At 36.3% G+C, this 25,928-nt stretch overlaps 2 protein-coding genes across 2 annotated transcripts in view; both read left to right on the forward strand.

Moving 5' to 3' along the window:
* Nucleotides 1-8,410, forward strand: part of NMU (neuromedin U) — a 28,898-nt gene extending 20,488 nt beyond the window's left edge. Inside the window, exons 8-11 of the mRNA XM_037018693.2 lie at nucleotides 1,172-1,246; nucleotides 4,135-4,188; nucleotides 5,262-5,301; nucleotides 8,218-8,410. Coding sequence (XP_036874588.2) covers nucleotides 1,172-1,246; nucleotides 4,135-4,188; nucleotides 5,262-5,297 — 165 coding nt within the window. The 3' untranslated portion in view covers nucleotides 5,298-5,301; nucleotides 8,218-8,410. The remainder of the gene's footprint in view (nucleotides 1-1,171; nucleotides 1,247-4,134; nucleotides 4,189-5,261; nucleotides 5,302-8,217) is intronic.
* A 1,948-nt stretch (nucleotides 8,411-10,358) lies between these two features.
* The window catches only part of PDCL2 (phosducin like 2), a 47,690-nt gene continuing 32,120 nt past the window's right edge, over nucleotides 10,359-25,928 (forward strand). Inside the window, exon 1 of the mRNA XM_037018692.2 lies at nucleotides 10,359-10,494. Within this exon, the coding sequence (XP_036874587.2) occupies nucleotides 10,489-10,494 (6 nt within the window). The 5' untranslated portion in view covers nucleotides 10,359-10,488. The remainder of the gene's footprint in view (nucleotides 10,495-25,928) is intronic.

The following is a 25,928-nucleotide window of genomic DNA, read 5'->3' on the forward strand; positions in this document are numbered from 1 at the left end:
TATTAAATTAAATATAAGTAGAATAACCAGTTCTATTCCTAAGGTTTCCTTATTTGTAATTAGGTGTTAAATATAATATTTTACTAAGATTCGCCAAATACCAATAAGTTGAATTCAGTTCACTTCTAAATTGTGTGATTTTAGCGATAGTTTTTCTTTTCATATTCATGGATTTACAAAGTGCTAGCCAACCAACTTTGGTGTTTCAGTCTAGAATACTTAATAATTATTTGACTGTAATATTCTTCCTAAGTTTGTGACTCACTTCCATGGAAGAGTTTAGGGAATGAGGAGCATAGGGTATTTTAAACATGTATTTGTGGAAAGGTAACTATAATCTTAAACTCAGTTTTAGATATTTATCACATTGAATATTCTTACATATGAGGAGTTGAAAGTTAGGTTATACTGGCTTTAAACCAAACAAGTTGAACTGGTTAACAAATAACCACTATATAGTGCTTAAAATAATCCACTTGATAAATGAATTTAATATTTTTGAGAAGATATTCAATTCAAGCCATGCTTTTAAAATGAAACCATATCAAGTAGCCACATGTCTCAAATGTGCTTTCATTTTCTTCTGCTTGGCATCTTTACATTTTGAAAAACTGTATCTTAGTCACATTTTTCACTTCAATAACGCATTGTCATTTTTGTGTTCCCTGCTGTCTTGTTCCATATATTCAGTTTTAAATAAAATAGTATTTTATAAAGGAGGTTACTAGATGCGTGTGCTGTATAACCTTGAAGATAAACATTTTCATGATGGAAAACTGATTCTCCCTGAGTTGGTTTCATCTGTCCTGTATCATTTTGAGTAAGTCTGGAAGCAAACAACTTTTTGCCTCTTAAAGATGCAGGCAGATGATTTACTTGTTGGCAGCTGATGAAGGAACTGAGGCCTTCAGGAAAGTGCTTCCTCAACATACTGACAAAGATCCTAACATAGAACTACCAAATTTAATTCTGTCTCTTGACTCATCTCCATAGTTCTTTGAAGTGCTCATAGCAGTCTGTTTTAGATAACATCTTCCTTGTTTGTTTTTTTTTCTTTTGGTCTGGAGCAAGTATAGTGGGTGAAACTAAACCAAAAAACAAATAGGAAACCATCTCTCTGCCCAAGGCTGAGAAGCCTTGTGCTCATTGTGTGTGTGTTCGTGTCTCTCAGTCGTCTGTTGTGCATCCGTTGCTGCAGCTCGTTCCTCAACTGCATGAGAGAAGAATGAAGAGATTCAAAGTGGACGTATGTAACAAACTGCATGCTTGCTTCACCACTCTTTGTGGGGCAGCCTTTCTGTTAATCCCCAGCTGTGGTGGTTTATGAGGTACCCTTCTTCAGCATAAACCCCGCAAAACTAGTTCGCTGATGGACCAGCATCTGTTTGCGGAAGGGTTTTCTCACTCAGGAAGAAGAGAATTGTTTTCTGTCCCCATGTATTGTCCCTTCTGACTCAAGCTGAGGGCAGTGAGGAAAGCTGGGATTAGGTTCCCTCCCAAGGGCATGACCTTCCCAGTGAGGAAACCTATTCTTGGTTTAAGAAAGGATGGGGCAGTGTGCCTCGTTGCTAGATAAGAGCAGGAGAAAAGGTAAAAGATGATTTACTGCCTCTGTATACAGGTTGACAAATGGCTAGGATAGCAAGCTTTCATTTTCTTTCTTTTTTTTTTAAGTTCTATATATTAGGATAGCACGATTTCTATGAAGTTATTAAAATGTTATTTAAAGGAAGGATCATGAAGTAAATATATCAGAAGCTAAATATAGGCATTAACTATGGTCCAAATCCAGTACCTATGTATAAGATGAATATAACTGAGTTTTAACGCATTATTCTTACTAGAAATAGCAGAGTTTTTATTGTCATTTAAAAAGAATCCTCTCATTGATGGTTTCTAAGTTTTGTTTTTGAGTAATGTCTTACATTGTTGTAATGCATGATAGTTTTAAGTCTTATTCCATTTTATTCTTTCAGCAACTTTATACAACTAGTGTTAATCCCAGTTTACAAAAGCAAAAAAATTTAGAATAGTTAAAGGTGTTTCCCAAGATCATTCTAGTAAGTGAGATTAGAGGCTGTAACAGGATCTTCTGATTTATGGTCTATGCAAATTTTTTTTTCTCACTATGCCATTCCTAATAGTCTAATCTTGGATATTTTGTTATTTTACTGTTAGGTTTTTTCCTTAATTTAAGTACTACTGTAATTCTATTCTTCATAAAGTAATACCAAAAGACCTTAAATACTTTTAAAAAGGCATACAGTTTAGGCAAATAAATTTCTCAAAATTTATTTTTATGGTTACTGTGTTCTCTCTAAATTCTTCACTTAAACTAAGCTTCAATTGAGGAAGACAGTATTTGCTGTAAACTTGAATAAGACATGTAAGAGAAACTATACTAGCCTGTTAAAATTTTAGAATTTCCAGGATGGAAAAAAAATCAAATCAAACTTTGATTTGTCATCAAACTTCCTAGAAGTAATATACGCTTTTTTGAAACAACTTCTATATTCTGAAGAATTTGCTGTAAGAATAGTGTAAAATTTCAAGGTAAAGATTCAGTTTCTTAAAATACAACAACAAATTATTAGTTTACTACATCACTTCAGTGTCATTATTTACCAAAGCTAAACACTCAGTATTGTGGCCAGTTTGGTGCTTTGTCTGAATGTTCCACCTTGAGTGAGATTATATTTCCAAACAGCTAGCTGAATATGAGAACTCTGCCTTAGTGATATATAGCCTGATGGACAAATGGTAACTCCTAAAAGTATCTTGCAACACACCAGGTTTCCTAGGAACCTATGAAAGAATTAAAAGTATGAGTAGAAAAAAAAAAGTGAAGTGTTAGCTTTGGTGGGCCTGATTCACCTAACTTTAGAACATATAATTTGAAAGTGAAATGTTTTGGGTTCTTACAGAAAATGAATTTTCAGATCTTAGGTCATTCAAACACTTTTTCTTAAATTTTGTTTGCCTGACATCTTCACCTCCATCCCTACATCTTTATTACCTTTACCTCCCAAATTCTTGTATATACAGTTCAGTTTCCAATGATAAGACTAAAAGACCTGTATGTTTGGGCTTGAAAGTTTTAAATTTTCGCACATTTTAAGGTACACTATACCTTTTTTTCCTGTTTAATACAATATATACAATTTTTCTTATACAAACATATAAGCATATAGTTTCCATGTGTGCATTTTTAAATATGAAAAATTTCAATTTTTCAAGTAATTTGGGGGGTTATTGTCAGGATGGGAATTAGGTACAAAATATTGAGAATTTAAGATACATTTGTTATAAAGCAAGGATTTCAGAATTTTAATAAATGTGAGAGCCATTTCTTAATATTTAAAAATATGATTGGACTATTATGGAATAATTAAAAAGAGTCTTGACAGATTTTACAGTGATTGCCATCCTGATATTTTGTAACAAGTGATTGTTGTTGAAAACAGGAAGTTAAAAGAACCTATTTTGTGGAAACCATAAATATTTTTCCATTAGGTTTAAAATAAAATGTTTAAGAAGAGAAACATTTCAGAATATACCCATTACTACTAATTGGTTCATTTGTATTTGTTTTTGTTTTTTTATTACCATTTCTGTAAATATAATTATATTGGGAAAATCTTTTATAAAGTTTCATTGAATAACATAGTTTACCAAATTTGTCCCTCAATTTAAATTTTAATTACTATAGACATATTGTGTATTTTAGCTCTGACACAATTCTATTTTATATGTGTCTCTTTTCATGTATTATTAGCACATAAAATGTATTTTAAAGAAATTATTTCGTTCTAACAAAATGGAAATTTTAAATATACTTAATTACCTATGAAATGTCTCTCTCTTTCTACTTACGGATGAATACATGTATAACTGGCAAACATTCTGAAAACAGAATCAGTTAAATTGACAAGGAAATTATTTTAAAATACAATATTCTGATGATACTGCTAGTTGTTGAAAACTCTTCAGGTACAAATATTACTTATTAAAATGAATTGTATACCAAGTCCTTGATTCCCTCTTTGTTTAATTTTGGCAATCAAAAATAACTTTGAGCTCACTATACACTCAAGAAGGATTTGCACTTACTTTTACTGTTATTCTCTCATTCAGGGAGAATTCCAAGGTCCTTTTGCAAGCCAAAGTCGAAGATACTTTTTATTCAGGGTATGTAAATTTTTTTAACTGCATTTTAAAAAATTAATATCAAAATTGAAAAATACTTTAAATGTGCATTTATTTACATTAACTCATAAGTTTTAATTAAGTTTTGAAGTTTACTTATAGATATTTGGTAGCAGGTGTCATAGTCTGAGATTCACTTCTTCCCCAACCTTATTGTTTTAATACTATGGCATCTCTTATCTTTTCTCTAACCTACCACTTGTGTTTGTAAATAGCCTAAATGACAGCCATCTGTTTCACAGTTTAGTTTCACAACATTTCATGTGCATTTTCATGTGAGTGTCTTAAAGATGCATTACTCCTTAAGTTCTAATAAATCATTTACAAATGATTCAGGAAGATTGGAAGAGTTATGACTGTTTTCCTGAGTTTTTAAAAGTAAAAGAATCAACTACAATAGACAAAAGTTTGTAGTTACATTTAATATTTTATATGTCCAAACTGTCCATGAAGAGTGACTTTCTTTCCAAGCAGGAACTATACTTTCCAAAATGTTTGTATCCTTAATATATTACCAGAGACTTTTCATTCATTCACTCATCAACTATTTATTATATTTCTACTGGATTCTGGATAATGCACTGAAGGCTGGGAATATAAAGACAGATAAGATTCCATTCTTATGCTCTAGGTGTTTGCAGCCTAATACAGGAAACTGATAAATAAACAAATGCAAAATGCTTTGTCAAATGTATTCACCCAGGGGGTGTGGTTTCTGAAAGAAAAGCATTTATTCCAAGCTGGGGAGTGGAGGAGGTACAGTGAAGGTACAGAGAAGCCTTTAAAGAAGGGTTGAATTTGAAGAATCAACAGTAATTAGCCAGTGAAATATTAGCTAAGGAATTTCAACTTTATTGTAAAGGCTAACGGGAGCCATATAGTAAGATTTGTATTGGGAAACTAATTTTAACAATAAATTGGAGAATGGATTGACAAAGGAGCAAGACTAGATAAAGGAAGAAATTATTCCACTCACTGAGATCACCAAGTGGCTTTCTATGGAAATTAACTTCCCTCCTTAGTTACCTGATTATTTCTAATTTTTTCTTTTCCAGCCACGAAATGGAAGAAGGTCAGAAGGTTACATTTAAACTGGTATGTGCTTCACAACTCAACCAGTTTGAAAATTTGTTTTCAGATATTCACAAATTAAGCTGTGCTTAGTATATTTCTATTAGTTGACTGCATGTGTGCATTATTGTTCTATGTAAATACTACTACAGTTACAGGGGCTGTGAGGGCATTTTAGGATAGAAAATGCTAGTATTTTAGGATGAGACCTTTAGTATAGAAAATGCTAGTATTTTAGGATGAGACCTTTGCTTTGCTCATGTCATACATTCCTCAGACTATGTCACAACAGTCTGTTTGACTGTTTTGAAGGCATTGACTTTATCATCAGTTATTGTACAAGTGATATATGTCAGGGATTGTGTTATTATTGTGGTAATCAGTGTTCGCAATTATGGGCCAGGACTTGCACATTGAGTGCATTTTGTCTTCCTAGTGACCTGTATTCAAAGTTCTTATAAAAGCTGTGATTTACCATTTCTAGGGAACTAAGAAAATGTGGAAAGACATGAGAACATGACTTCTACTTTGGGATTCCCAGAGTTTCCAACCTCAGTGCTGGAGATATAGTAGATGCTTCATAGCTGTTGAATGGCCCTACATGTTTCACAAATATGTCAATCCTAATATCTGATTAGACTATGAGTTTTAAAATTAAACCCAAAGCAGATTGATAAATTTACCCTCCAAAAGTAAAAGGTATATTCTACTAATTTTATGTAATCCTAAATGCAGATTATATGTTGAAAATATTTTTGCAGATATCTCACTCACATCATTTATTTCAACCCTTACATACTTACTTAGCTTAAGAATGTTAAAATACTTAATATTTTATCATAGAAACAAAATCAAAGTGCACCATTTCTAAGGAAGATAACACAAAATTATGTAATATCTAAAAATAAATATAATGAAAGCAATGCATATTAAAACTTAACAGGGCTCTGCCAAAGGTATAGTCAGTGGAAAATTAAACGCCTTAAACACCAAAGCAAGAAAGAATGAGCAAATTAAGGATTTAACTCAAAAAGTATGAGGTGAACTGCAGGAAAGCAAAAGGAAGAAAATTATAAAATGAAAGCTTAAATTAATTATAAAATAGTACAAAGAAGAATTGGTAAATCAAGTGAAGTTTGAGAATATGCAAAAAATAAAATTTAAAAAATTTGCCTAATTATTGTATCCTAATCAAGAAAAAAATGAAAAAAACATAAACATACAAAAATACAAATGAAAATACAAGGGAAATTAAAGCAGATATAGAAGAAATGGAGATCATAGAAGAGTCCTTTACATATCTGTGCCTATCAGTTTGAAAACCTGGATAAAATAGAGGGTTGTCTAGTAAAGTAGGTCCTACCAAGATTGAGCCAGAAGAAAGAAAAAAATTTAACCAAATTAACAGCCATGGAAAAAAAAAATTGAAATCATTATGTAGAAACGTGCCCTTCAAAAATACCAGACCAATACATTTTTTATTTTTCTAGCTCAGAAAAGTAGAAAAACCTCAAAATACTTTTTATGAAGCCAGGAAATACTTATACCAAAATCTTAAAAAAGTAGGATAAAGAAGGAAACTGTAGGTCAATCCTATTTATAAACATCAGTGCAAAAAGTTTAAAGAAACATTTTAAATTGCATTCAGCAGTATATTAAAAATATTATGTGAGCCCATGATGGGAAGTTTTTCCAGCAACTCAGTGGTTCAACATTAGGGAGTCTATTAAAATATTTTTGCCATCAGAAGAAAAATTATATGAACATCTCAACAGATGCTTTTGGTAAAATTTCACATAAATTTCTGATGTTTTAAAAGAAGAGCCTAGAAAGAAATGTATCTTTATTAACATTATTTATATAAAGGTCCAAACAATGTCAGTAGTCGGCTTGATAGTAAAACATTTTAGCACATTCCCAAATTCCTGTGAATGTCAGGAATAAAACAAGGATGGATTCTCTGTCTCCTTGTATTTAATGTAGCTCTTATGCATTGGTGAGTTCAGTTAGATAAGGAAGAAATCCAAGATACAAATATTGAAAAAGTGAACAAAAACTTTAATGTGCTCACAGGGCATAATTAGTAACTTAAATTTTTAGACTGTGTTTGGCATTAACCCCTGTTATGTTCACATTAGAAATGTGAGCAACCATATTCTTAATTTGCTCTTTCTTTAAGGAACTAAGAACAAAAATTAATGGGAAAAAAGCAGTCTTTTTTAATATTGCAAGTATAGAGACTTTTACAAAGTGTGAACAAATAATAGTTTAATACTAAGTGAAAAATGTCTGTGATTGTAGCACCAAACTAAGTCTTAGAGTGCTCACAAATGTGAAGTGAAATTTAATCATAATTTGATTAATTTAGTAAGAAATTCTTTCTGAAATTGAAGAGTATAGCTTCATTTAGATTGTTTCCAAGATCAGGGCCTACATAGACTAATTCACTCAGAATTTCATTTTATTTTGTCAACAGAGAAACAGTTCAATAATCATTTTATCTTTGTTTTTTTCATCTGGTTATCTGAGGTCTTACTGTATCCTGGTGAATTGTATTTACTTAGAAAGTGGTTAGACATGAAAAGGATAACAAGTACAAAAACACAAGGAAATAAATACATGAGGAATAACTGCAACTTTTGAGATATTTTACTTATAAATCTTATTGGCATCAATGAGCTTTAAGAAACCACTTTTATTATAGTTAAATACTGTAAAATTTTGGAAAATACAGATATACAGAATAAGTATTCCTTCAGAGAGATATTAATGATAGCTAAAAATATATAGATTGAAAAAAATAGCTGAGAAATATCTCTGATGTCAATTTTATCACACATGACAAAATATTTATGGAAATGTCTATTTACAAACATGTATATACACATTCACATACTCATTTATTCTTGAATCTAAATTCAATTTTTCTTTTTTTTATAGGATACCAACAATTTTCCACAGAAACAATGCCATGGAAATATGAAATATACTGACATTTTGTTTTCTTCTAAAAAAAAATCCTTGCGAAGTTTACCATGTTTGGGAATCCTTATGTTGTAAACATCCTCAATAAAAGTTGGTTGAGGTTGAAAATGTTTAATATGTTGAAAATAAAAAAGCATCTTAAAATATTTTTTCTTAGTGTTGTAAAGTGTGTAATAAAGCTGTAAATAATGGTGTTCCTTAGATCCCTACAGCTTATCACAGTACTGATACACATGTACTTTTTTTATTTGTATGTAAGGCACTCAGTAGAGTTGATTTTTAATGAGTTTTCTTAGTTTAACCTGTTTGGATTTCATCAGTGGCAAAATCACCAGCTCTTACAAATACCATAATGTCCAATAGCTAACAGTCTTAGAATGTGAATACCAACTAAAACTACGCTAGCTGGAGAATTTGGCCATGATCCATCCAATAGGTAAGTAAGTAAATTGTGATTTACCTGTAAAATGTGTCTGATTCCTCTAAACATTATCAGGGGTCTAGCTTTCTCTACCAAATAGTAGTATTCAGTTTATCGTAAAATAAGTTGCTTCACCCTGCAATATCTGAAAGGCAACTAGTCTTACTCATTACTAGGAAGAAAACAATCTAACGAGTACAGGATCATGAACACCCTTGGAGAACTTGTTATGTCAAAGCAGGGTTTAGTTGGCACAGAATTAACCTCAGGTTAAGTTTATCTCTCCAGGTTCCCCTGGATTTTTCCCTCTGAAGCTCCTCTTGGATAACTACCTACTCCAAGTAGGCTGCTCGCTTACTACAGAAGGGTGGCTCTTTGAGTTGGTAGGATTAGGTCTTGTATTCTTCAGAGTAGAGTATCTAACAACCTTGTCTTACCACTGTTGACCACTGAATACAGCCTAAATTATGCCTTTTACTAACAAAGTCCCTGAATTTCACTTCTTGTCAAACCACGTGAAGAACAAAAGGAAAGAAGGAGCAGAAGAGGAAAAAAAGTGCATTCTTCTTTTAAATGAATTGCCTTGAGAAGATGGGAACTTGAGAGCAGAGAGGGCCTCCTGCTCTAAAACCACAGATGTGTAGGTCACCATCAGTTAGCACTACGCACAGCAATCCCACTGGCCTGGGTCCTGGATTGTCAAAATAATAAAAGGCAGCTGAAGGCCAATTTAAGCAGCAGTCCTGAGGGCCTCCCAGAAATCCAGTGAGACTTCGGACACCTAGATCTGAGGGCTTCATGAGATAAGGAGGAGGGAGAAGGAAGAAAAGAGACATGAGAAGAACAAGGAGAACAGGAAAGGGAAGAGGAAGAAGAACCAAACCATGGTTACTAAAATTGTGGGATGTTTTAAAGTATTTTATATTTAACAAATTCGTATCTTACAACAAAATATTTAGGCTACAGAAGTATAGGGTTTATATGAGGTATGAACTGGGCATACAGATGGAGTGATCCGATACTGAGCCCAAGTTTAAAATTGTGTCATTATAAACATTTCTTTCCTCTTTCCAAATCCTATCAGTATATCTCTGTGACTATGTGTATAACCTTATTTGGTGATACCGTCAAATGTTTTCCCCATGTTCCTGGCAGCTGCCAGTAAACATTCTTTCCTTAACCTAACCACCAATGAATCCAACTGTCTAGGTTTCCTGCCTCAAGCCAGAACTCCTGTCTTCCAAGACAGTGGGTTTTTAAGACGGGGCTGGAGAGCCATTTGCAAATCTGATGAAAGCTCTGGTCCTTAACTGTCAGATATTCACATACAACAAATTATGTGTACAATAGGGGGAGGAGGCTAGGTAGCTCCTAAAATCCACCCAAGTATAGGCTATGGGCTCCAGGTTAAGAACTCCTCTGAAGGGTTCTGTCCCAGGATTTTGTTATTTCTCCATGAGCACAAGACTCTGAGGTTGAAGGGTGCCGAGGGTGGGATACCCACGTTGCTTAGCGGTGGTGGAAGGGTGGAAGGAATGCCAGCACCAGTATCACTTGGCGAACAGGAAAGGCATCACTGGGGACTGAAACCCCAGGACCCGGTGGGTGAGTACCCACAGCCCCTAGCCCTGGCCACGCCTCCCCGTTGCCTGGCAACAGAGCTGGCCGGCGCGGGCTCCTCCGAGGCGCAGTTTGTCTTCGCCCCGGGGGCGGCGGTGGAAACCTGCGGCGCGCTCCCTTCCCGCCTGAGGACGCGGTGGGTCTTGGCTCGAGTCCCTCGCTGGGGACCAGCGACGCGGAACGCCATGCAGGTGAGGGTCTCGGCCGCCGGGTGCCCCGGGCAGGGCCTGAGGCGGACACCAACGGGAGGGCGGCCCGCAGTTGGGTTCTAACGTTTGTTCTTAGTAAATACTAAATTTTGCGGGTGCCTCTGTCAAAATTTGAGAGAAATCCGAAATAACTTAAGGAGAGCGCCGTATTTTCAACGGACTTCAGTTGTTGCTGGAGGAAGCGTTGGGAGTTGTTTGGGGTTGTTTCACACCTGAATCCTGGAAATATCACTGCTGCACTATTTCTGACTTAAGAAATAGACCAGCAATTTTAGCGCAAGTGTAATTCAATGCAAGTATCCTGCCCCTCTACCTTAAAAAACGATCACAGTAGGAGCCCTAGTAGTTGCATCTGTCTTGTAATAAAACAAAAAAACAGAAAGAAAAAGAAAAAACCTTGTTGTCCCTGGAGTTTCTCCTACCTGATCACAAAAAGCTCTGGTAGACTTCCATTTATTCCTTAGAAGACTGTTCCTCTATCTAAGCTCCTGATTAACCAGAAGCCTGTGCTTTTGTTTCCGTTTTTATCCAGGTAAAATTCTCAATTTCTGACTTACAGAAACAGCCTCTTTGCACCGACTCCCTCAAATTAAAACCACTGAGATTTTTCTTGTTTTACATATTTAATTTTGGTATTTGTATGTACTGTATAATTAGGATATTTTGAACATCAGTTACACATACCTTTTTAATGGATTTTTTAATGTATAGTACTTTTGTGTACTATCTAATGGATAGATTCCTAGCAAGTACATTTTATCCAGTGTGTAAAACCGAAAACTTGTTGGGATTTGCACCCGCCCTTCAAGAAATAGGACAAAATGTAGTTGCGGCTGATAAAAACAGCACATTAACCTTTTTACATTGATTTATTCAACAGCCAGCTATTCAGTGCTTATGTATAGTTATGGACTTATTCTTACCATGTGGGAAACAAAGGGAGACCAATATAACTAGCTACTTATGGCATGATAAATGCTGTAATAGTTTCAACAAATAGATTGTGGTACGTAGTTCTATTCGGTACAATTTCATAGATAATTTCTAAAAGTGAAAGGAAGAACAGAATACAGAGCACTTACCATTAAATTCCATGTTAAATCCTTCTGCAGCTAGCTCCTAGATCAGTTAAGGAAGAACAGTTAGGGAGGTATGAATAAAACCATACGAATGTGGTGTCATAAATATCAAGAAAGAGTATTTTAACAAGGAAAGAATGACAAACTCTCCAATTCTGCATAAGGGATCAAATACAATGAATATCCATTAAAATTACCAACATGGGGCTCAGGGGTGACCTTAGAGCAGTTTTGAAAGGAATATTGGAGGGAGAAGCCAACTTTGGAGTAGTTGAGAATGAATGGGAAATGGAAGTGATTAAAGCATGTATAAACAATTATGTCAAGAAGTCTGATTAAGAAGAAGAAAATTGAGATAGGATGGTAGTGTGAAATGTAGGGAAAGTATTTTAAAAAATGAATGATGTTATTTCTGATAATAGTGGACCAAGTTATTTGGACCAACTCTCCTGCTGACTATAAGTAAAAGTGCTGGCTGTAATGTAAAACATATCTCCATAAAAACATTGAAGAAGTGACATAATAGTAAGAAACTATGAGACCTAAATTGAAGGGAAATTGGAAAAACAGGTGAATGGATTTCTAGAGCTCCAAAGCCACTTTTACCCTGAGGGCATTAGCAACTTGCATTTTGGTCCTGGATGTAATGACAGATTGAGGAGGAACCAAAGACCGTAAATGGTCCACCAAAGGATGGGACTAATGGGAGTATGAATGAGAGCTAGTTCAGGGAAGGTTGTTTTGATGCTTAGTGGAACAGTAGAGAAAAAGGAGAGAAATAAACTCCTAGAGGTTATGGCCCAAGACAGCTCTCATATAGATGGCAACCTAAGGCATATTGTCTGGGTGGTCCAGCAAATGTCGAACTACAAATTTGATATAGCTCTATACTACAGTGCCTATAAATGCCTAGAAGAAATAAAAAATCCTCTGTGAAGGAAGACATCTTTATTTTACGTCTCAAAGAAATCCTGCAGATAAGTTCTCATGGACTGGAAGCAGAAATCAGTCAAAAGTAACCAAGCACACAAGGGATGGCACCATGAGTATGAACCAACAAGAATAGACCTGCAGAGACTTCAGTCATTAGAATGATCAGAAACATGTTATGAAACTTTTCTTATTATGTTTAAAGAAATAAAAACCCAGGTATAAATTATCTGCAGGGAGTAGGAGACTATTAAAAATTTGACTACATTTCTATACATTATCATGAATAATCCAAAAGGAAATTAAGAAAACAATTCTATGCAAATCACATTAAAATACTTAGGAATAAATGTAACCAAGGAGGTGGAAGACTTGTCCATTGCAAACTACTGAAACATTGCTGAAAGAAATTAAGAAGAAATAAATAAGGAAAACATCCCACTTTCATGGATTGGAAGGCTTATTAAGATGTCAATACATGCAAAGCAACCTACAGATTCAATATAATTCCTATAAAATCCCAATGACATTTTTTGTAAAAACAGAAAAACCCATCATTTGGAATACAGAGGTATTCAAAATAGCCAAAAAAGATGAGCAAAGTTGGGACCCACACTTTCTGATTTCAAAATGTACTACAAAGCTGCAATAATCAAAACACTGTCACTGGCAGAAAGATAGACATACAGACCAATGGAATACAACAGAGAGCCCAGAAAAAATCCTCATATATACAGTCAAAAGATTTCCAAGAAGAATGTCAAAACCATTCAAGTAAGAAGATAATCTTTTCAATAAATGGCATCAGGTAAACTGGATATGCACATGCAAAAGAATGAGTTAGATTCTTAACTCACATTATAAACAAAAATTAATTGAAGACAGATCAGAGACCTAGATGTGAGACCTAAAGCTATAAAGCACTTAGAAGAAAATATAGGAGAAAATCACCACAGCATTCAATAGGCAGTGATTTCGTGAATATGACACCAAAAACACAGGCAACAAGAGAAAAAAATTGATAAATAGCTTTTCATCAAAATTTAAGACTGTTATGCATCAAAGGATATTATCACCAGAGTGAAACTGCAAAACACAGAATGGGAGAAAATATTTGTAAATTATATATTTGATAAAGGATTAATATCCAGAATATAGTTAAAAACTCTAAAACTCAGCATCAAAAAGAAAAACAAACCGAATAAAACTGGGCTTATAAAAAGATGCTCCAATCCATGTCATCAGGAAAATGCAAATGAAAACAAGAGAACACGAGAGAGGGGGCTCAAGATGTGGCATGAGTAGGGTAGCGGAAATCTCCCAAAACCATATATATTTTTGTAAAGACAACAAATACAACTATTCCTAAAAGAGAAACCAGAAGATACAGTACAACAACCAGGCTACATCTACATCTGTGAGAACTCAGCATCACACAAAAAGGGTAAGAAACAAAGCCGTGACCCAGCTGAACCTAAGCACTACCCCGACCCCAGCTCACCAGTGGGAGGAAAAGAATCAGAGTGGGGAAGGAGTGGAAGCACAGGACTACTAAATAACCAGCCCTAGTAATGTGCACCAGGGGCACAGACACACATTGCATGGTGTACTGGATATTAGAGAAATGGAAAAGTAAAATCCGAGACGAAGACTGCAAGTGGGTCCCCACAGCGGGCCAACCTGGGACAAAAGAAAAGTGGGAACTTTTTAAAAGTCTTAAAGGGACAAGGGCTCAACAGCTGGACAAAATCGTCCCAGCACACTCAGCCCAGCAGGCTTGGAATCATGAAGAACTTCAGGCCTCCTAACCCCCTGCAGGGTAAGGCAGCCCCAACGCCTCACACAGCAATAAGCAGCCAGCCATTCATTCCCCCTGGCTGGTGCTGCAAGCAAACCTGCTGACCCGCCATAGCTGTGGAGCAAAGGGAGAACAGCCCTACCCACAGCAACCACACAGTCTCCTCCCAGCATGCAGATAACCCACACAGACAGAGGAAGCAAGAGCAAGGTCCAGAAGGCATGAAGGGGTGCCATTCTCTCAGGAGAATGGTCCCAGTGCGTCTGCCACTCCCTGCAGTGCACTAGGCTTTTCTGAGGGCCGCCTGACCCATGGCAGCTCAGGAGATCATCCCAGAGACTGCTCCCAGTGTGCAGGTAACTGGCAGAGGCAGCGGAAGCTGGAGCAAGGTCCAGAAGGCATGAAGGGGTGCTGTTCTCGCAGGAGAACACAACCAGAGTGGCTGCGACCCCCCGCAGTGGACTAGGCTATCTCGAGGGCTGCCCCGTCCAAGGCAGCTGAAAAGATTATCCCAGGGACTTCTCCCAGTGTGCAGGTAGACGGCACAGGCAGCAGAAGCTGGAGCAAGGTCCGGAAGGCACAAAGGGGCGCCATTCTCACAGGAGAACACACCCGGTGCGTCTGAGACCCCCCACAGTGCACTAGGCTATCCCAAGGGCCGCCCCACCCACAGCAGCTCAGGAGATTATCCCAGAGACAGCTCCCAGTGTGTGAGTAAATTGCACAGGCAGTGAAGAAGAGTAAGGCGACCAAGAAATTGGAAAGGACTTTGTTCTCCCAGCTGACACATGCACCACCTGCCTGTGACCACTTCTATCGCTATGAAAAGGCAGAAGAATCTGGTCGAGTCAAACATCACTCAGACAACCCCAGACAGAAGGCCTGGTGAGATAGATATAACCAATGTTCCTGAAAAAGAATTCAAAATATAAGTCACAACCATGCTGATGGACTTGCAGAGAAATATGCAAGAGCTAAGGTATGAAGTCTGGAGGGAGATAACAGAAATGAAACAATGGATAGGTCTTAAGAACAAACAGGATGAGGTGCAAGAGACTGTTAATGGAATAGAAATCAGAGAACAGGAATACAGAGAATCTGAGGCAGAGAGAGATAAAAGGATCACTAGGAATGAAAAAATATTAAGAGAACTGTGTGACCAATCCAAATGGAACAATATTCACATTGTAGGGGTCTCAGAAGAAGAGGAGAGAGAAAAAGGGATACAAAGTGTCTGTGAGGAGGTAATTGTTCAAAACTTCCCCAGTCTGGGGAAGAAGATGGTCTCTGAGGCCATGGAGGGACACAGATCTCCCAACACAAGGAACCCAAGGAAGAAAACACTAAGATATAATAATAATTAAAATGGCAAAGATCAAGGATAAGGACATAGTATTCAGAGCACCCAGACAGAGAAAAAAGATCACATACAAAGGAAAACCCATTATGCTGTCATCAGAATTCTCAACAGAAACTTTACAGGCCAGAAAGGAGTGGCATGACATATTTAATGCAATGAAACAGAAGGGCCTTGAACCAATAATACTGTATCCAGCACAATTATCATGTAAATTTGAAAGAGGGATTAAACAATTTCCAGACAAGCAAAAGTTGAGGGAATTTGCTTCCCACAAACCACCTCTACAGGATATTTTAAAGGACTGCTCTAGATAGAAGCACTCCTATGGCTAAATAGATGTCACCAGAGAAAATAAAATTACAGCAAGGAAAACAGACCAACCAAATACTAACTAAAGGCAAAAAATAAAATAAACTATCCACAAAAGCAGTCAAAAGGAAACACAAAACAGTACAGAATAACACACTTAATATATAAAGAATGGAGGAGGAAGAATAAGAAGGGAGACAAATAAAGAATCATCAGACTGTGTTCATAATAGCTTAATAAGAGAGTTAAGTTAGATGGTTAGATAGTAAAGAAGCTACCATAGAACCTTTGGTAACCATGAATCCAAAGCCTGCAATGGCAATAAGTACATATCTATCAATAATCACCCTAAATGTAAATGGACTGAATGCACCAAACAGAAGACACAGAGTAATAGAATGAATAAAAAAGCAAGACCCATCTATATGCTGCTTACAAGAGACTCACCTCAAACCCAAAGATATATACACTCTAAAAGTGAAGGTATGGAAAAATATATTTCATGCAAACAATAGGGAGAAAAAAGCAGGTGTTGCAGTACTTGTATCAGACAAAACAGATTTCAAAACAAAGAAAGTAACAAGAGATAAAGAAGGACATTACATAATGATAAAGGGGTCAGTCCAACAAGAGGATATAACCATTATAAATATCTATGCACCCAACACAGGAGCACTGACATACGTGAAACAAAGACTAACAGAATACATAGAATGCAATGCCTTCATTTTAGGAGACTTCAACACACTACTCACTCCACTCCAAAGGACAGATCAACCAGACAGAAAATAAGTAAGGACACAGAGGCACTGAACAACACACTAGAACAGATGGACCTAACAGACATCTACAGTACTCTACACCCAAAAGCAGCAGGACACATATTCTTCTCAAGTGCACATGAAACATTTTCCAGAATAGCCCACATACCAGGCCACAGAAAGAAACTCAATAAATTCAAAAATATTGAAATTCTACCAACCAACTTCTCAGATGACAAAGGTATAAAACTAGAAATTAATTGTACAAAGAAAACAAAAAGGCTCACCAACACATGGAGACTAAACAACATGCTCCTAAATAATCAGTGGATCAATGACCAAATTAAAACAGAGATCTAGCAATATATGGAGACAAATGACAACAACAGCACAAAGCCACAACTTCTGTGGGATGCAGCGAAGGCAGTTCTAAGAGAAAAGTATATAGCAATCCAGGCCTATTTAAAGAAGGAAAAACAATCCCAAATGAATAGTCTAAAGTCACAATTATTGGAACTGGAAAAAGAAGAACAAATGAGGCCCAAAGTCAGTAGAAGGAAGGACATAATAAAGACCAGAGAAGAATAAAATTGAGAAGAATAAAACAATAGAAAAAATCAATGAAACCAAAAGCTGTTCTTTGAGAAAATAAACAAAATAGATTAACACCTAGCTGGATTTATTAAGAGATCTACACACAAAAACAGAATCAGAAATGAGAAAGGAAAAATCATGACAGACCCCACAGAAATACAAAGAATTGTTAGAGAATCCTATGAAAATCTATATGCTAACAAGCTGGAAAACCTAGAAGAAATGGACAACTTCCTAGAAAAATACAACCTTCCAAGACTGACGAAGGGAGAAACAGAAAATCTAAACAGACCAATTACCAGCAATGAAATTGAATCAGTAATAAAAAAATTATGCAAGAACAAAACACCTGGGCCAGATGGATTCACTGCTGAATTTTGTCTGACACATAGAGAAGACATAATACCCATTCTCCTTAAAGTTTTCCAAAAAATAGAAGAGGAAGAAATACATTCAAACTCATTATATGAAGTCAGCATCACTCCCATTACCAAAATCAGGCAAAGACACCACAAAAAAAGAAAATTACAGACCAATATCCCTGATGAACATAGATGCAAAAATACTCAACAAAATATTAGCAAACCAAATTCAAAAATACATCAATAGGATCATACACAGTGATCAAGTGGGATTCATCTCAGGGATGCAAGGATGGTGCAACATTCGAAAATCCACTAGCATCATCCACCACTTCAACAAAAAGAGGGACAAAAACCACATGATCATCTCCATAGATGCTGAAAAAGCATTTGACAAAATTCAACATCCATTCATGATAAAAACTCTCATGAAAATGGGTATAGAGAGCAACTAACTCAACATAATAAAGGCCATATATGACAAACTCAAAGCCAGCGTCATACTTAACAGCAAGAAGCTGAAAGCTTTTCACCTAAGATCAGGAACAAGACACGGATGCCCACTCTCTCCACTGTTATTCAACATAGTACTGTAGGTTTTAGCCATGGCAATCAGACAAAACAAAGAAATACAAGGCATCCAGATTGGTAAAGAAGACATCAAACTGTCATGATTTCAGATGACATGATATTGTACATAACACACCCTAAAGAATCCACTCCAAAACTATTAGAACTAATATCTGAATTCAGCAAAGTTGCCGGATACAAAATTGATTCACAGAAATCTGTTGCTTTCCTATACACTAACAATGAGCTAGCAGAAAGAGAAATAAGGAAAACAATTCCATTCACTATTGCATCCAAAAGAATAAGATACCTGGGAATAAAACTAACCAAGGAAGTGAAAGACCTATACCCTGAAAACTACAAGACACTCTTAAGAAAAATTAAAGAGGACACTAAAAAATGGAAAAACATCCTATGCTCTTGGGTAGGAAGAATTAATATTGTCAAAATGGCCATTGTGCCTAAAGCAATCTACAGATTCAATGCAATACCTATCAAAACACCAACAACATTCTTCAGAGAACTGAAACAAATAGTTCTAAAATTCATATGGAATGACAAAAGACCCCGAATAGCCAAAGCAATACTGAGAAGGAAGAATAAAGAAGTGGGCATCTTGCCTCCCAACTTCACGCTCTACTACAAAGCCACAATAATCAAGACAATTTGGTACTGCACAAGAACAGATGCACAGACCAGTGGAACAGAATAGAGAATCCAGATATAAACCCAAACATATATGGTCAACAGCCGGTGCTGGCAAAACTGGAGAGCTACATGTAAGAGAGTGAAACTGGATCATTGTCTAACCCCATACACAAAAGTAAACTCGAAATGAATCAAAGACTAGACAGGTACATGTAAGGGAATGAAACTGGATCATTGTCTAACCCCATACACAAAAGTAAATTTGAAATGATTCAAAGACCTGAATGTAAGTCATGAAACCATGAAACTCTTAGAGAAAAACATAGGCAAAAGTCTTTTGGGCATAAACATGAGCAAGTTCTTCATGAACATATCTCCCCAGGCAAGGGAAACAAAAGCAAAAATGAAGAAGTGGTACTATATTAAGCAGTAAAGCTTCTGTACAGCAAAGAACACCATCAATAGAACAAAAAGGTATCCTACAGTATGGGAGAATATATTCATAAATGACATACCCGATAAAGGGTTGAAATCCAAAATATATAAAGAACTCATGCACCTCAACAAAACAAAAAGCAAATAATACAATTAAAAAATGGACAGAGGAGCTGAACAGACACTTCTCCAAAGAAGAAATTCAGATGGCCAACAGGCATATGAAAAAATGTTCCACATCCCTAATCATCAGAGAAATGCAAATTAAAACCCAAATGAGATATTACCTCACACCAGTAAAGATGGCAACCATCCAAAAGACAACAACAAATGTTGGCAAGGATGTGAAGAAAGGGAAACCCTACTACACTGCTGGTGGGAATGTAAATTAGTTCAACCTTTTTGGAAAGCAGTATGGAGGATCTTCAAAAAACTAAAAATAGAAATGCCATTTGACCCAGGAATTCCACTCCTAGGAATTTACCCTAAGAATGCAGGAGCCCAGTTTGAAAGACAGATGCACCCCTATTTTTATCTCAGGACTACTTACAATAGCCAAGAATTGGAAGCAACCTAAGTGTCTGTCAGTAGATGAATGGATAAAGAAGATATGGTACATATACACAATGGAATATTATTCAGCCATAATAAGAAAACAAATCCTAACATTTGCAACAACATGGATGGAGCTAGAGGGTATTATGCTCAGTGAAATAAGCCAGGCGGAGAAAGACAAGTATCAAATGATTTCACTCATATGGGTAGTATAAGAACAAAGAAAAAAACTGAGGTAACAAAACAGCAGCAGACTTACAGAACCCAAGAATGGACTAACAGTTACCAAAGGGAAAGGGACTGGGCAGGATGGGTGGGAAGGGAGGGACAAGGGGGAAAAAGGGGCAGGCATAATGTAGGGTGGGCATGGGGAGGGCTGCAGAGAGAAGACAAGTAGTGATTCTATAGCATCTTACTATGCTGATGGACAGTGACCCAGCGCTGATGGTGGGGACTTAATGATGGGGGGAGTCTAGTAACCATAATGTTGCTCATGTAATTGTAGATTAATGATACCAAAACAAACAAAGAAACAAACAAAGAAGAGACCACTATCCACCTATTAGAATGGCTAAAATCTGAGGTACAAACACCACCAAATGCTGGAGAAGATGTGGAGCAGCATTAACCCTCATACATTGCTGGTGGGAATGCAAAATGGTAGAGCATTTGGAAGACAGTTTGGAGGTTTCTTATAAAACTATACATAGTCTTCCCATATGATCTGGCTATCACGCTCCCTGATATTTACACAGAGGAGTTAATAATACACTCACACAGAAACCTTCACATTTATAGCAGGTTTATTCATCATTGCCAAAATTTGGAAACAATCATGATATCCTTCAGTAGATGAATGGAAAAATAAACAGTGTATGATCAATAATAGAATATTATTGAGTGCTGAAATGAAATGAGCTATCCAAGCCATGAAGAACCACTAAATGCATAGTACCAAGCGAAAGAAGACAATCTGAGAAGGCTGCATACTATATGACAATCTGGAAAAGACAGAACTATGGAGACAAATAGATCAATGATTGCCAGGGGTTGTCAGTGGGGAGGGATGAACAGGTGAACCACAGAGGATTTTTAGGGCAGTGAAAATACTCTGTATGGTACTGTAATAATGGATACATGTCATTATGCATTTGTCTAAACCCAGAGATAAGCAAAAGGAAAATATGAAAATATAGCCCATATTAAAAAACAAAGCAGTCAATAGTCACTGATCCTGAAATTGTCCAGATGTTGACATTAGTAAATAATTTAAGGTATCTACTATAACAAACTTCAAGGACTTAATGGAGGATGAACTATCAGATGGAAAATCTTAGCAGAGAAATACAAATGGTAATAAAATAGTAAAATGGAAATTCTAGAACTGAAAAGAACAACAATTGAAATAAATTCACTGAATGGGCTTAATCATAGATTTGGATGGTAGAACAGTCTGGGAACTTGAAGATATATCAGTAGAAAGTATCCAATTTGAATAACAAAGAAAACATACTAAAGAAAAGTGAACTTGAGAGACATTATTAAATGTTTACATATATGTAACATCTAAATTATTAAATGTTAACATATATGTAACAAATCCTAGAAAGAGAGGAAAGGGAGAGGCAGGAAAAACTTAAACAAATGATAGACAAAATTATCCAAGTGTTGAGGGAAGATATAAAGAAGTTCAGGGAGCACCAAACAGGATAAGTGCAAATAAAACCAAACACCAAGCATACACTGCTGAAATCCAAAGAATGAAATGTGAAAGTGTCCAGAGAAAAGTTATAATATTAAGGTAAGTGTATTGTATAAATACAGGGGAACAGTAATATAGTATGATTTAGCTGACTTCTCATCAGAAACAATAAAGGCCAGAAGGTCTTTAAAATGCTTCAAGTGCTGGAGGGCAAGACTCAAACCAAAATTCTATATCCAATGAAACCATCCATCAAAAATCTGGTGGAAAAAATATGAAAGTTCAGAGAGATAGTTGTCTGCAGACCTGCACTGTAAGAATGCTAAAGGAACTTCTTTCAGGCTACAGGGATATGACACCAGGAGGAAAACTGGTTCTAGGGAAAGGAATGAAGAACACCACAAATGGTATATACATGGGTATATACTATATTATCAAATCCAACCCACATCCCATTACAGTCACTGTCCACCAGCATAGCAAGATGCTATAGAATCACTATTTGTCTTCTCTGTCCTATACTGCCTTCCCTGTGACCCGCCTACATTATGTATGTTAATCATAATGCCCTTTAATCCTCTTCTCCCTCCCTCCCCTTCTCCTGAACCCCTTCCTGTTGGTAACTGCTACTCTCTTCTTGGAGTCTGTGAGTCTGCTGCTCTTTTGTCCCTTCAGTTTTGTTTTGTTGTTGTACTCCACAAATGAGTGAAATCATTTGGTACTTGTCTTTCTGTCTGGCTTATTTCACTGAGCATAATACCTTCCAGCACCATCCATGTTGTTGCAAATGGTAGGATTGTTTTCTTCTGTGGCTGAATGATATTCCATTGTGTATGTGTACCACTTCTTCTTTATCCATTCATCTACTGATGAACATCTACTTAAGCAACTTAAGTTGCTTCCATGTCTTGGCTACTGTAAATAGTGCTGTGATAAACATAGGAGTACCTATGTCTTTTTGAATCTGGGATCTTGTTTTCATTGGGTAAATTCCTAGGAGTGGAATTCCTGCATCAAATAGTATTTGTATCTTTAGTTTTCTGAGGAACCTCCATATTGCTTTCCATAATGGTTGAATTAATTATCATTCCCACCAACAGTGTAGGAGGGCTCTGCTTTCTCCACATCATCGCCAGCATTTTCTGTTCCTTGTCTTTTTGATGTTGGCTCTTCTATCTGGTATGAGGCAATGTCTCATTGTGGTTTTAATTTGCATTTCCCTGATGATTAGTGGTGTGCAGCATCTTTTCATGTGCATGTTGCCCACCTAAATTTCTTCTTTTGAGAAGTGTTTGCTCAGATCCTCTACCCATATTTTAATCAGGTTATTTGCTTTTTGGGTGTTGGGGCATGTGAGTTCTTTACATGTTTTGTGTCATGTAAATGAATCAGATGTGTCATTTATGAATATATTCTCCCATACTGTAGGATGCCTTTTATTTCTACTTATGGTGTCCTTTGCTGTACAGAAACTTTTAGTTTGATGTAGTACATTTGTTCATTTTTGCTTTTGTCCCCCTTGCCAGAGGAGTTTCATGACTTACATTCAGATATTTGATCCATTTTGAGTTTACTTTTGTGTATGGAGATAGACAATAATCCAGTTTCATTCTCTTGCATGTAGCTGTCCTGTTTTGTCAACAGCAGCTGTTAAAGAGTCTGGCATTTCTCCACTGTATATCCATACCTCCTTTATTGTATATTAATTGACCATATATGCTCACATTTATATCTGGGCTCTCTAGTGTGTTCAATTGGTCTATGGGTCTGTTCTTGTGCCAGTACCAAATTGTTTTAACTACTATAGCTTTGTAGTAGAGCTTGAAGTTGGGGAGCATAATCCCCCCAGCTTCATTCTTCCTTCTCAGGATTGCTTTGGCTATTCAGGGTCTTTTGTGGTTCCATGTGAATTTTAGAACTATTTATTCTAGTTCATTGAAGAATGCCATTGGTATTTTGATAGGGATGGAATTGAACCTGTAGATTGCTTTATGCAAGATGGCCATTTTGACAATATTAGGTCTTCCTATCCATGAGCACAGGATGTATTTCCATTATTGGTGTCTTCTTTAATTTCTCTCATGAGTGTCCTTTAGTTTCAGGGTCTTTAGTATTTCACCTCCTTGGTTAGGTTTATTCCTAGGTATTTTAGTTTTTTTTTATGCAATTGTAAATGGAATTGTTTTCCTGATTTTGCTTTCTGATAGTTTATTGTTAGTCTGTCTGTATGTAGTACATAGTAGTATAGAATGCCACTCTGTGTATTAATTTTATATCCTGCAACTTTGCTGAATTCAGTTATTAGTTATGGCAGTTTTCAGGTGGATTCTATAGGGTTTTTTATGTACAACATCATATCATCTGCAAACAGTGACAGTATAACTTCTTCCTTACAAGTCTGGATCCCTTTTATTTCTTTGTGTTGTCTGATTGCTGTAGCTAGGACCTCCAGAATTATGTTTAATAAAAGTGGGGAGAGTGGTCATCTTTGTCTTGTTCCCAATCTTAAAGAAAAAGCTTTCAGCTTTTCACTATTAAGTAGGATGTTGGCTCTGGGTCTATCATATATGGCCTTTATTATGTTGAGGTACTTTCCCTCTATAACCATTTTTTTGAGATTTTTTATTATGAATTCATGTTGAATTTTGTCAAATGCTTTTTCAGCATACATAGAGATGATCATGTGGTTTTTGTCCTTTTTGTTGATGTGGTGTATAATGGTGATGGAGTTTTGAATATTGTACCATCTTTGCATCTCTGGAATAAATCCCACTTGATCATGATGGATGATGGTTTGATGTTTTTTTGAATTTGGTTTGTGAATATTTGTGTGTGTGTGTGTGTGTGTGTGTGTGTGTGCTATCATTAATGTACAATTACATGAAGAACATTATGGTTACTAGACTCCCCCTCTTATCAAGTCCCCACCACATACCCCATTACAGTCAGTGTCCATCAGTGTAGTAAGATGCTATAGAACCACTACTTGTCTTCTCTGTGTTATACTGCCTTTCTCGTATTCCCCCCCTGCTACATTATATATGCTAATCATAATGACCCTTTATCCTCCTTATCCCTCCCTTGACATCCATCCTCCCCAATCCCTTTCCCTTTGGTAACTGTTAGTCCATTATTTGGTTCTGTGTTTCTGCTGCTGTTTTGTTCCTTCAGTTTTTTCTTTGTTCTTATACTCCACAGATGAGTGAAATCATTTGATACTTGTCTTTCTCCACCTGACTTATTTCACTGAGCATAATACTCTCTAGCTCCATCCATGTTATTGCAAATGTTAGGATTTGCTTTCTTCTTATGGCTGAATAATATTCCATTGTGTATATGTACCACATCTTCTTTATCCATTCATCTACTGATGGACACGTAGATTGCCTCCATTTCTTGGCCATTGTAAATAGTGCTGCGATAAACATAGGGGTGCATCTGTCTTTTTCAAACTGGGCTCCTGCATTCTTAGGGTAAATTCCTAGGAGTGGAATTCCTGGGTCAAATGGTATTTCTATTTTGAGTTTTTTGAGGAACCTCCATACTGCTTTCCACAAAGGTTGAACTATTTTACATTCCTACCAGCAGTTTAGTAGGGTTTCCCTTTCTCCACATCCTTGCTGACATGATGGCCATCCTAACTAGTGTGAGGTGATATCTCATTGTGGTTTTAATTTGCATTTCTCTGATAATTAGGGATGTGGAACATCTTTTCATGTACCTGTTGGTCATCTGAATTTTTTCTTTGGAGAAGAGTCTGTTCAACTCCTGTGCCCATTTTTTAATTGGCTTATTTGCTTTTTGTTTGTTGAGGTTCATGAGCTCTTTATATATTTTGGATGTCAACTGCTTATCTGATATGTTATTTACAAATATATTCTCCCATACTGTAGGATGTCTTTTTGTTCTTCTGATGGTGTCCTTTGCTGTACAGAAGCTTTGTAGTTTGATATAGTCTCACTTGTTCATTTTTGCTTTTGTTTCCCTTGGCCGGGGAGATCTGTTCATGAAGAAGTTGCTCATGTTTATGTACAGGAGATTTTTGCATATGATTTCTTCTAAGAGTTTTATGGTTTCATGACTTACACTCAGGTATTTGATCCATTTAGAGTTTACTTTTGTATATGGGGTTAGACAATAATCCAGTTTCATTATCTTACATGTAGTTGTCTAGTTTTGCCAACACCAGCTGTTGAAGAGGCTGTTATTTTCCCACTATATTTCCATGGCTCCTTTATTATATATAATTGACCATATATGCTTGGGTTTATATCTGGGCTCTGTAGTCAGTTCCATTTGTGTCTGGGTCTGTT

Source organism: Manis javanica, chromosome 5 (assembly GCF_040802235.1).
Source record: "Manis javanica isolate MJ-LG chromosome 5, MJ_LKY, whole genome shotgun sequence".
Taxonomy (NCBI): domain Eukaryota; kingdom Metazoa; phylum Chordata; class Mammalia; order Pholidota; family Manidae; genus Manis; species Manis javanica.